This window comes from Cygnus olor, chromosome 14 (assembly GCF_009769625.2).
Source record: "Cygnus olor isolate bCygOlo1 chromosome 14, bCygOlo1.pri.v2, whole genome shotgun sequence".
NCBI lineage: Eukaryota > Metazoa > Chordata > Aves > Anseriformes > Anatidae > Cygnus > Cygnus olor.
This window is the reverse complement of record NC_049182.1, coordinates 19,269,190-19,282,183: the sequence shown is the minus strand read 5'-3', so window position 1 is coordinate 19,282,183 and position 12,994 is coordinate 19,269,190. Positions and strand designations below refer to the sequence as shown.

Below are 12,994 nucleotides of genomic sequence, written 5' to 3'. Positions count from 1 at the left end.
GTATCTGGGCACCTAGAAGTATTGCTGGCCAGTACTTCAAACATTACGGGTCTCAGAAGAAGAGTTTACAGTTCAAACCAACTAATTCAGAAAAATCATTCAAGGTCAATTTGCATTCAGATCATAGCAGATCTCTGGAACACAGTAAAATAAAATTTTGATCATCAGTGACAATATCAGAGAACTTCTAATATAGAGCTGCATTGCAGACTAACACAAAATTTCCATTATTAGCATTTCTGTATATTAAATTAAAATACTCAATCCTCAGAAGGTGGCTGTGAAATCAAAAACATGGCAAGACATTTAAATTTACACTTACTGTACATAATTCCTTGTTGAAAAAAAAGAGTAATATTCGCTTTGAAATCATCCATAATGTAGAAAGGTCAAGACACGAGCTGACGTGAAAACTCAGAAAGTGAGTCACTGGTATAGCAGAAGGGAAATAATGTCCCTAATAGTTTTCCCTTTGACTTTCTATGTTTTTTTTGTGAAAATATAAAAGCAACCTCTGGAAAAACTAATTTCCACTCTGAAGTTTTTCCTTTCTAGTACTTGGCTATATTAACAATTCCGCCTTGAATGAAGATCCTCGGTGTCTCTAGTTTGGTATATTTCTTCTGCAAGTGCTAAAAGTACTTCATAAGATTTATTAACCTGACTGTGGACTTTTATTTTAATAAAGCTTTATTTTAAAGTCTGCATTCAGAATTAGTATTTCTGTAACAAAAATAAAGGGGAAGCAGATTTGGAGAAAAAAATAGCTTAAAAAAAAAAGAAACCAGCCTTACACGTGAGAGTAGGTGAAACATACTATACTTTTTTTTTTTTTTAAATCATTTGCTTCTACTAACTGTAGAATATAATTCATTATTTACAAAGTTGAAATTATAATCAGGTTCTTCATTAGAAGAGCTACAATTACAAAGTTTTCCCTGTCCTACCATTAATATAACCATACTTAATTTGGTTATATGTAAGCCACATTTAATGAGACTGTTTAAGCTTCAATAGAACAAATTGTCAATCCTTCTGCCTCTAAAGCTATGGCATCAAGTTTTTTTCCCATTTTTTCAACTTTTAATAGCTACAGTGGAGAATTCCCAGTTTAAGGAGGAATACTGCCAAACATATAGCAAATGCTGCATGACATCACAAGGTATTAGTCTAACACTTAGCATCCCACCATGTAACAGGATTCTGGAAGTTGTAGAAGTAAGATGTATATTGTTTTAAAACAGAAAACCAAAAAACTTAGATCTTCACAGCTGAAATATATGTTAACATCTGCAGAAATAATCAGAATTTAAAAGCTTTATACAGTTTCTTCTAGCCTTTTAGTTACAACAGATACATAGCATTTAAGACCTTTATATTAATTTAACCAAAACTGTACAATCAATTTTACATTTCCAAAATTCTTACTATAAAAGTGATCAAATCAACTATTTCTCCTTTTAAAGCCATGTGACAGGCAAGTCCATTTACAAATAAAAGTTAGACTTCAGTAGGTGTACAAATTTATCTTCGACAATTTCTGCTTTATATTAACAGCGACACCTGCCGATCACTTCTTTTGGGTAGTCAGTTTTACTGAATTTATCAAGTCTTCATGCATTGCCAAATGAATCTGGAATTTCTGGAATTACAGCCAGTATCAGATCATTTCTCTTCCAATCGAGAGTTTAGAGTGGATGTATTCTTCTTCTTCATCATCTATGTGTACACACACACGCATATATATGTGTGTACGTACCTATACACACACGGTCACAAATTATGTGCGTACATACACACACATACAAAATTGCTCCAAGTACTGGACTGCTTACATCTACTGAAAGAAGTTTTTACCAACATCTGTGTTGCAAAGAAAATCTCTGCCATTTCTGGCATTTATTAGCCACGTGGAAGGTAAGCGTCTATAGACTCGTAAACTAGTATGGAAAAAAATTCCCGTGTACTGGAATGATTTTCATCAAGGCTACTGTCCAAGAAAAGAGGCCATGGGATCATCAGGTCTCTGACGTTTCATTCTATAGGCTTCCATTTCCTCTTCTGTTGGCTCTCTGGTTTCATATACACTGTTGTATGGTCTCTTCCTCTCATCTAACTGCATAATTTCTTTAACTTGGAGGAGACGAGCCTCTTCTGCATTTAATGCCTGAAACAGAAGAGGGAAAGGGGGGGAATCCAAAGAAAGTTAAGCAAAAAAAAAAAGCAAACAAACCCAAAACCAACAACAAAAATTTACATTATATTCTAGTATAACAAACAATTAGCAGGCAGAACGGTGGGATAAGCAATGCACATCATGCCCACCTACAGCACACTTCACATGTGCTATTTAATGCTTATTTTTGAGCATTTAGCATAATATGATAGTAAATTAGCATTTTGCAAACAAGATACTTTAATGCCCTTCCAATTGCCAAAATCCAGTAAGAAACTCATGGGTTTTAGCTAAAATGTAATCATGATCCATAAAGTACAAAAGCAGATAAGAAAGCATGTCATCTTTGTGTTTTGTTCCCGTTTCAGAATGATTTTAAAATGAAAACATGCTTTTTGAAATATGAATTATCCCATTTTTCAAACTACTACTGTTGCTCCTTCTTGCTATTGAAAAGAAATTACTCTTCTACAATGTTTTGATTAATCACAGTCTAACATTAATTTCCCCTGCATACCCAAGGCAGGGTGTTGTGCTTGCACAGGGTCCATCTGGCAACAGTCAATAGATAGATTGTGGACGGACTTACTGTATCAGCTATGAGACTGGGCCCAAGTATGGCATAAAAAGTTCTAAGTCGAGCTTTGACAATGCCTTTGTTCTTTGATCTCAAGTTGCTGTGTTCTGCAATGTCTTTATATCTAGTGCTGTAATAGGCGACTAGGAAAGAAGTGTTCTGTATCTTCTAAACTAAGTCTTCCAGAACTAGACTATTTTCTGCATGTTTGCCTGACAAATAGAGTAGAAGCTATGTACTTTAGAACATCTAACAGCATCTAACAGCACTTTAAATTTGCTTCAGCTCAAAATTAGCATCAAAGAACAGTCCACAGAATTCCACAAGAACTGTTACAGGCTTCATAAAACTAATGTTGTAAAAAATATCTGAAGTTCTTTTTGCAACAGAAACACTGAAGAGTATAGCGCACCTTTTTAAGTTTTTCTTGCTTCTTTTTCTCTTCACCCTCGCTGTCTGAATTTGAGCTCTTCTTATGTTTCTTCTTTTTCTTCTCTTTCTGTTTCTCTTGGTGGATCTTTAAGGCCAAAAAACAGCAGCAGTTAAGATTCAGCTAGTAAACAGTAGCAATATTCTACGATTCTATGAACTAATTTCAAGCCATCATAGCATTAGTAGACAGTAGGGATTTTTGAGAGTTTAGTTTTGAACAGAGATGTAAATGACACAGTAATTCAGTTTAATGATTTTTAGACTCCTTAGAATGACTTGCATAATATTGTAGTTATACATATGTTCGGGTCATGCAAAATGCTGAGAAAAAATATGTCCCTTAAAGAGGTAAACAACTCACCTCCATCAGTGTTTTGGGTTTTGTCATGTGTTCTTCCTCTCTGGGTTGCTCTTCTAGTAAGCTTGCTTCAGCATTCTATACAACAGAAAAGGGAGAGGATATCCATTTACAAAGCATGTTTGAAAGGGGAAGGACAAGTTAAAAAAAGCAAAACCACCTAAAGCTTATGCAGATGAATGCCTTCTAGCTCTACTCAAGTAATTAAAAAAAGACAATACTTACAGCAATTTCTTTCCCAGCTTCTCCTGTACAGTATGAGTACTTGACAAATGAGTGGCAGCATTTGTAACCCCACTTGCCTTCTTTCCAGTATGAACCCCAAATGCACTGCAGGAAAAGACACCACAGCAGTTACATCTATAATAATACTCCCATAAAAAGCAGGCTGCAAATTATTCCTGACATCATTTCCTGATGAGCAACCTATTCAAACAGTCCAGAAGGGGAAGTTATGAGAAACACTTTTGCAATTTTACGTTAGTCTTACAGGTGTGGTTTAAAAAACAAAACAAAAAAAAAAACACAGCAACTTCCCCTTCCATTTAAGATGGCCATCACAACTCCTCAAATTCATTCACACTGCAATCATGAGAAGTTAAAATTCCTCCTTAGTTGAAGAGTGTGTCACATTTAGGGAGGGAGAAATTTATCTACTTGGTGTTTTAACTATATTGCACTGCAGCTACTACACCTCTTTCCCTTCCAAAGGAAGTTTTTTTTTTTTTTGGATATATATATATGTATGTATGTGTATATATCTATATATATCTATATATATGTATGTGTGTATATATATATTACTTCATGTATATATATATTTACTTCAAGTAAGTACTTACTGTATGGTTGTTGATCTTCACATCTTCTTCATATTTAGAACATGCAATAGCTTTCTCTTGTCCTTTGATAACTGTCCCATGTCTAGAATACTCCACGTAATCTTCTGTTTGAGCTAACAGCAATTCAGCTGGTGGGGTATCTAGATGTTCTTGTCCTCCATACTATAATACAAAAGAAATGACATATGATAGTTTAGCAAAAAAAAACCCAGTCTATGTAGTTAAGCACACATTTAAAGAATTTCATCTTTGGTGCCTTCTCTGTCCACACCTCTAGAACAAAATACAACACAAAAGAAGTGGGTAGAGACAATTTAATCTTTAGTGAATAGCTAAGAGAATTATGTGTCCTCTCAGGGCCACTGATGTTTTCTTCTATTCCTGAAGAATTACACCGGTAATATTTCTTACTTTAGAGATTATTTCTAAGCGGGAAAACTTTTCAGACCAAACCAAAACGTGGAAAAATACAACCTTGGTATAACCAGAGCAGTATGTTCCTCCCCCTGCCAAACTTGCATCTAAGATTTGGATTCCTCCTACATATTGGTGTCGGATTTTTCACTAGAGAAATTCTGACAGTTAAGGGAAGACCTCCCAGTAATCCAAAGAAACACTAGCAGATCTTCAAAGGTTCCTACATTAAATAATATAATGAATCCAATAGATGAGATTATATATATACACACAATAAAGCTCATCAGAACAGCTGATGCATTTTCACATAGCAGTAGTAGTAGCAGCATGTATTTGTTCCCTAAGAACCAGAATTCAAACTCGACAGAATTCTTATTAAATAAAACCAAACATCTATTACCTTCTCTAAGATGCTTTCTTTCTGCTGTGCCTTGAAATCCTCTTTTTTCACTTTGAAGGATTTATAGAGTAGCTCTAATTTTGTAGGGTCCGCTTGAAGATGCACTTCTGAGCCTTTGTCATAAGCCTCCCAAGCAAACACTGTGTTCACAAGAAGCAATGTTTATTCTCAAAAATACATTCAAATTATTATCTTTAATTTTCTAATAGTTTGAAAGACAATTTAAATCTAGAAAGATTTCTCTTTTGCAAAAAAAAGTGTTGCTAACTTAGGTCTTTAAAATCCATTCTTTAAAAACAGAACAAAAAAACAAACCCCATGAAACCACAGAAAAATAAACACTTACACTGAGTCTGTGCCATTGAAATGGTATCTCCAGTGTAACGAACAAAGTTGTCACCTGCATAACCAACTCTGCAGGAAAGAACAATATTATTTTTAGCATGCAGATAACATGAGTTTCTTTTAAGCAAATCATATAACACCAACAGGAAAGTAAAAATTTTCCTTTATGTCCTGAGTTACAAACGGAGGGAGAGAAGCATTCATTCAATACATGAAATTAAAGTCTAGGCTCACAATAGAGTCACGACAGTATTAGACGGCACTTTAGAGTACTCATGCTACAGGGTCTTAGAGCTGTCTGGGATACCATGAGTCAGGCCTGGGCCTAATTGCACAGTAATTGCACAAGTGGTACGTGATTCTGTAGCACTGACCTCTGCTTTTGGATTTGTGAATCTCTCCTTCTGCTCAGCCAATTTCAAGCTAGGAAATAGCTTTACTGCCCTGTTACCTTTTGCACACCCCTTGTAGAGGTTGACAAAGGGCAGATGGAATGCAGGCTGAAAATGAAATAACGTTGACAATTCAGTTTCCCACTGTTTTCATCTCCCAAAGCCACTCTGAAAAGCTTAGTCTGCAGTGCTGTTGCAGAAACACAGACTGAACAAAGGTCAAATTACAACTCTGGAGAGAAATGAAAGCACCTTCATCTGAAAATAAAATTGACTGACATTATTCTTGCTGGAGACAGAGAGAGGTGGAAAGAGCATTATTTGCTAGCATTTAGCCACTGCCATTCTATTTCAGGCAGCAAGCTAATCCAATTACAGTACCCTGAAAAACATTTCTACTCACAGCCTGTCTACTCTGTATGTCCACAGAGCAACATGGGTCAAGGCAGGGTCACAGCTCAAGTGCTTGACTTGGGTTTTAAACGAGACAGCCTTACGTACAACCCAAAGCCTGCCTGTGGCACTCTGTAATTGTCTATCTAGACAATGCCAAAGTTTTCAGACTTTTTCTGTGCAGACTCCATTAATACACAGAGAGCTTTTGATCCTAGTTCAGGCATTTAGTCAGATACCACAGATACTCCAGGACAGTCTCCAGGGCTGAATGCATCCCAACAAAAAAGGGGTTGAAATTTTAGATCCATTACTGAAAATACTTTACGTGTACAACGTTACTGTTTACCGTTATCTCTTCTACATACAACAATGTTCTAATCCTTGATCTATATCAATTAGTATACAAAGTGGTAGTTCCTGCATCCCTGAGGATTAAAGCCCACTATCACTAACACACTACTTTTATATACTAAAACCAATAAAGTGTTAATAAATAAAACATTTTTCCATGTTTACTATAAAGCATTATTGAAAGACTCTTCTATCCGTAACTGACTAGGGATTCATTAATAAAAAGACACACAGATATGAAATAAAAGACAAAACTTTTAGAGCAGTCTCCTTTGTGACAGTTTTGTTGGGTACACAAGCATGACCCTGTTTTAACTTACTCATCTGGATTCTTGCCTGTATTGGCATATGGGTTCTCTCTCATCGCTCTTGTTTTGGGATCATAATAAGCTGAGTTTGGATCTAGATTCCTTAGGTACTAGGGGACAAAAACAACACAAACATACAACATAACAGATATTCGATTAAAATATATGATTTTTAAAGAATTGAAATTACTGCTGTATCCCCCAACTTAGACATTTTAAAATAACGGAATATCTGTGCACGAGATAGACCTTGAAGAAGTTATAACATGAGCAGGAACAAAACTGTGGACAGACTTTAACCTCTAAACCCTCAAACACACTAATAATTGAGGGTATGAGTTTTAAAATTAACTAATATGAATATAAAAGGAAAAAATAAAGTTCTTTACTCACTTTTGCAATATCTTCCCGAATACGTAAATTTCGGACTGTGATACGTCTTTTAGAGTCAAAGTTCTGCCCAGGCATATCAATGTCATCTGCATATTTATCTTCATCTTCATCTTCACTGTTACGTTCTCTTTCCTGAGGAGAGAAACAGAAAACTTCTCAGAGACAAGTACAAGAATCTGATTTTAGTGGTTTCATTAAAAAATGGGCCTAAGCATGCAAATCTATCATGCAGATACACTCAGCATTTCAGAAATACTGATTAAGGGACTTCCATTTCCTCCAGTTACAAAAATGTAACTGTGACAATATTAAAACAATAGTTATCTAGGGCAAAATATACCACGCAAATAACATTGTTATTTGCTCGCACCCCTAGGGTTTGACAACACGTGTGACTTCAACAAAAAACCCTCGATGAAATCCAACGACCTCTTCCAAAAGGGAACAGACAACCAGTGGCATGAACCCAACACTGAAACCCTTACGCCACCCTTGTTTTGCTATTCCACTAACTACGGGTCTTTTTTTCCTGCCCATGGTGTGATGCAGTGGGTAATCATCTTACTGTCTGGGAATTTGGTTCCTCTTCTCCCCACTGGTGTCTTGGGGAGTTCTGCAGCAAACAAAGAGCACATCAGCAGAGAAGAAGAGAAGACAAGACAGTGCAGACAAGAAAAACGGCAGGGAGATAAAGACCAATCAAAGCAAAGCTTTGAGGCTGGCTGCAAAAATACAATGCACTTGTAGCGCAAAATGCACAAAGATCACTCCATTTTGAATATTCTAAAATAGAGTTGGTAAGTATCACTATCACAGACACAAGCTGGAGACCTTTTCACTGGATTACAAACCACATTTCTAGAATTTGCTTTTCTTGCAAAGGCTTTGAACTGTCACTGTGATCTAAAGCTTGTTATACCTCTGAACACTAATGGTTTAGACTAGAATATTTCGTATCATGTAAATATAACTAAGATTCACCTCTAAAAGCTTAAAAAAATCTATATTAAAGAGATATGTATGCAAGTATTTTGTTAGGACTGACAGGAATAAATTATGGCTTCTGATTCACGCTTGGTAATCTAGCGAAACGCAGCCAGATTTTTTTATTAACCTGTTTAGCCCTTAACCTGAGAGTAATTGCCATGGCAAAGCTGTCCAAAAAAAAAAAGTATATGGAAGCTAAAAATGTTTGTATGGAAGCTAAAAATGTTTGTGGTGAATACAGGCATCAAAACCAAACAAAAAACACCTTTCTACCCGTAAGATCAGTAGTCTGTATTTTGTGTTGGGTCAGAAATTCAGTTCATTCTGCCATCTAGTGACAAAATGAAAGGTGATAATCATGGAAAATGGAGACCCAATCATATGTGGTCTATTAGTTGATGGTGGTTTTAAATTGTTTTTTTTAAGAATACCAATTAAAAAAAATACTTCTGACCAGTAACAATCTCTGCTTTTTCACCACTTTATAAACTTAGAATATTATCATAAATGACTTTAAAAATCTGAATTTTGTATCAAAGATTATCAAAAGTGGTGCCTATAATCTAAGGGGAGCCTGTAGAAGTTAACAGAAGATGCGTACTCTTCAGTTACATGCCAGAGGGAAGTAGATACGTATGTTCAGCCTTCAAATAATCAGACACACTGCAAGTAGTCAAAGCAATGACTGAAGAAGAAACAAGTTTGGGTTTAAGATAAAGAAAATACCTTCCTATTCCTATTTATACTAAGCATTACTAAAACAATCCGCATAATAATCAGTGCTCCAACATCAGTCAGACAAAACAGTCCTTAAATACTTAAAACATGTCTCTGTGTGAATTGAATTACACGGAAAACAAGCTTTCTGAGCCAAAATTCCACATCATTAATTTTAGAAGATTAATAATCAAAAGGAATTTTTGCCCAAAAGTAATGTCATTTAGAAGAAGGTATTCTGAATTCTTGTACGTGATAAAATAAGCTGGTGCTAGGAAGAGCTTTAAATTACTGAAGAGTATAAAAAGCAGTAGAAAAACAAGTACAGAGAATAAAAGCATCAGAGAAGTAACCTGTTCTATTTTCACTCAGCCTAAACAAAAATAAATTAGGAGTTTGATTTACTTACCACTTGCTCCAACTTTCCTGATGCTAACTCTTCCTGAAGCTTCTGCGCCTTCAGTGTACGTTTGGCCTGCATATCACGCAAATGCATTTATTTTAATATTGCCTTTTAATAGCAAGTATGTAGTAACATCATAAGCATTTCCCGTGATCGCTGCCATTTAAAATCTATCCATTATTATAAGAAACCAGACATTTAATTATTTGGGTGCTCGTAAAAAAAAAACAAAAAACAGCAGCCTAGAGATAGTCTCCTCTACACCTATGCTTAACCACACTGCTTTTAGAGCCTCAAGGAAACTACATATACTAACCATTTTACTGTTTTATATTACATTGGTAAATAAACCAATTTACCAGAGCTTATGCAGCTATACCATTACTACGTCCATCGTAATTAAAGAACACACAGCTTATTTTAGTTCAGCAGTTTTTAACAACAACTATGCTTTATTATTGTGTCCTCATAATCTAGTTAGGAATTTCGGTGCTTAAGGTAGTTCATGACAGATGCTGCAAGCATTTATGATTCACACAGGAACCATCAAATTCTATCATCTAAAATGACATTTTAAAGCAGCATGAATTGATTTTTCACATGCATTTGACATCGCCGAACCACAGAGACACGTACAAATAGTTCCCTGCTCCACAGCGGAAAGAAAAAGGATTCTTAAGTAACAAAAATATGAATGAGCTTACAAATACAGCTTTATTGACTCTAGGTAGTAAAGACAGCTTAGAAATTCCTTTCTTGCCTGCAATTTAACGTGCATCTTGGTTAATAAACTCCACAACTTGTCTAGTAAAAGGTAAGCAATCTGGAGAGACACTTCATTTATTGCAGACCCGTACTCAGTTGTCTGTTCTGATTTTAACTTTCAGTTCAAGTGAAGTTTGCTATCAAACACAGAATCCACCTCGCTTTCCATTATGAATACCGCACAAGGTCCAACATTAACAGTGCACGTAGCAAGCACTCCTCCACCTAGTGAAGCCAAACACTGAACTTTTCCCAGTAAACTATAAGCTATAAACTATATAACCTACGCACCAGATCAACCTTGGCATACTCCTCTACAATCTTCATGTGCTCTTCTGGGTTATAGCCATTCCAACGATCTCGCTTTCCATCGTAATCAAACATCAGTTCAGGTTGCACATGTTCATCTGGTGCAATATTCATGCCTGTGTATTTTGCTCCAACTTTCCTGGGTCTCTGAATAAATAAATAAATAAATGCATCGGTCAATTAGATTGGAATATGCTGCTTGCTAAGACACACACCTTTAAAAACAATATCAATTTATATAAAATTTATAAAAAATTCAAGTTAAATTCAACACTGTAAGCCTCCAAATTCTAAGTAAACGTGAGCAGTTCAATTCTGTATTTTAAAGTAATACAACTGACTCAAAAATACCAATTACTGACTCAATTTTCAACAGTTAAAGAAGCGATTAAAATAGTTTCTGGGGACTGCTTCTAGCTGATGTGAAACAGACAGCCACAGCAACATCTGAGTTAAAGTAAATTAACATGAAGAACTAAAAGACAAACGCTTTTACCTTTTATTTTAGTGCTTATCACAAACAGAAATGATGAACACCACCCTGAACAGTAGTTATTTTTTTCTTCACTTTTCTCTTGTTTCTCCTACATAACTATTGTTTTAGAATCTTTCAAACAGAATTTTGATACTTGTAACCTTTTTTAAAGTAACTTTTTCAAAGTAGTTTTTTACTTTAGCTAGCTATTTTTCATTAAGATTAGAACTCATGTTGTTTTCAAAGCCATTAAAACATCAACAGTGGTCAAGTTTACCTCCATGCAGTCTTTCTTTTTGTGTGTCAACGCACCACAGTTCTCACAAGCTCCTTTACGGTATCTGGTAGCTATTGCATGCTAAACAACAGAAAAGACAAGCACTGTACAAGTTTGCGGCAACATTCATATATGTGTTTCCATCAACTAATTCATTTTTTTCAATACCACTAAAGCACATATGCTCTAGCCAAACCCAAAATGCTTATTTTGGTTATCACCAAACACAGGAACATGCCTGCTGAATACAAATTCCCAGCTCTTGCCCCCCTCAAAAACACAGACCCAGAAATTGCAGGATGTCAATGACTCTTATTTCCTCAAACAAAACCTTTATTTTAGGACAAAAACATTTTGCACACCTCTTGAACTCCTCGTTTGTACCAATCTCCAGAAGAGCTGTACTGTTTCTGCTTCTCTGGCTGGGGTCTCTGATGCTTTAGCGTAGGCCTTTTAGAAGGATCTATGTACCATGGCACTGAAGAAATGTACTGAGGAATATGAGGATTGATATCTCTGTAAAAGATGTCATGAAATAAATACGTGGCACAGGAAAAAAAAAAACACACCTCGCAATTTAGCCTAACAAATAACTCTTACATTAAGTTCAATGCTTTAAAAGTGATGATAATCACTGAGACTATAATGCCGTAAGTAAGGTCATCTCAAGTATGTAAACAGACTTCCTTGAGATTTTGTTACCATTAATTCACCTAAACTCCTGACTCCAAACTAAATACTTCATTCTACGCAGTTACTGAGGACAAGAATATTAATGCTTCTCTTTCCGGAGGCCACGGGATGGTGAGCAGGGGCCTCGTAGATGCCACAGAGAAAAGGAACAAACAACCTGTAAAGTCCCCCAGTACTCTGTGTACACCCCTCGTAAAACACCCCTTGTAGGGATTCGCATAAGGGGTCAGCACCCAACAGATCAGGTAAACATCGATTTATTGGGCTAGCACCCTAACAGACCGGGTAAACAGCGAACACTCCGTTTTGGAAGCAGAAACGCCGGTTTTCTGAGGAAGGCCGGAACGTTCGAAGTAAATTCATGGAATCGCGCAGTTCCCTCCCGCAGCGCAGTGCGCCCCCCAGAGCGCTGCCATCCCGCGGCCAACAAGACCGCTTTGTGGCCTGCCCCTTTAACCAGCGCGCTAACAAGACTTACTTCCCTTCTTCGTCCACTTCAGCAGGCGCGTTCCCCAGCTTTCTCTGTTCCTCCAGCTCCTTCTTCTTCCTCCAGTCTTCCCTCGTCATCTTCTTAGGCTCTTCCAGGCCCACCTCGCCCGGGCCCCCCGCGGCGCCGCTGGCGGCCGCCCCCGCCGCCATTTTGTGTGCCTCCAACCGAGACCCCCGCACGGAGCCGGCCCGACGCCGCCGGGCAGCACGCCTCGCGCAGCTTCACTTCGTCGTTTTTCCGCCCTTCTCCTCCTCCAGCGACGCCACGGGCCCCTCCACACCACCGAGGTGACGGAGCAGTGACGCAGCGACACGCCACCCCTTCCGCCCCCAGCCCTCCCTGCCGCCCGTCTCCCAGCTAGGCCGCAGCGCCGCGCCGCCGCCCCACCATGCACCGCGGCTCCTCCTCGAGCCCCACCCCTTAAAGGCACCACCCCCCGCGGCGGCCTCACGCCGGTTCCGCAGCAACGCGGCGGCGTCGGGGACGGGCTC

At 37.6% G+C, this 12,994-nt stretch overlaps 1 protein-coding gene across 2 annotated transcripts; it reads right to left on the bottom strand.

Moving 5' to 3' along the window:
- Positions 1–964: 964 nt before the first annotated feature.
- SLU7 (SLU7 homolog, splicing factor) lies at positions 965–12,920 on the bottom strand. Of its 2 annotated transcripts, XM_040573469.1 has the most exons (15): positions 12,492–12,920; positions 11,683–11,836; positions 11,321–11,401; positions 10,551–10,715; positions 9,501–9,566; positions 7,953–8,000; positions 7,388–7,519; positions 7,007–7,104; positions 5,549–5,616; positions 5,203–5,342; positions 4,386–4,547; positions 3,769–3,873; positions 3,547–3,621; positions 3,166–3,270; positions 965–2,167 (listed from the first exon to the last, which is right to left on the bottom strand). In XM_040573469.1, the coding sequence occupies exons 1-15, from the start codon at positions 12,650–12,652 to the stop codon at positions 1,988–1,990; spliced, it is 1,740 nt and encodes a 579-aa protein (XP_040429403.1). In that variant the 5' UTR covers positions 12,653–12,920; the 3' UTR covers positions 965–1,987. The 2 variants fall into 2 exon arrangements, with proteins under 2 accessions (XP_040429403.1, XP_040429404.1); XM_040573470.1 differs by lacking the exon at positions 7,953–8,000 and having other exon boundaries at positions 12,492–12,913.
- Between the last annotated feature and the right edge of the window lie 74 nt (positions 12,921–12,994).

Bases quoted from the DNA above. Each gene is read 5' to 3' on its own strand.
- SLU7 (XM_040573469.1), bottom strand. From the start codon at position 12,652: ATGGCGGCGGGGGCGGCCGCCAGCGGCGCCGCGGGGGGCCCGGGCGAG. The intron at 8,001-9,500 runs GTAAGTAAATCA...TGTTTGCTGCAG, and splicing joins CAGGAAAGTTGGAGCAAGTG to AACTCCCCAAGACACCAGTG. The intron at 5,617-7,006 runs GTAAGTTAAAAC...TCTTTCCTGCAG, and splicing joins ACAGGCAAGAATCCAGATGA to AGTTGGTTATGCAGGTGACA.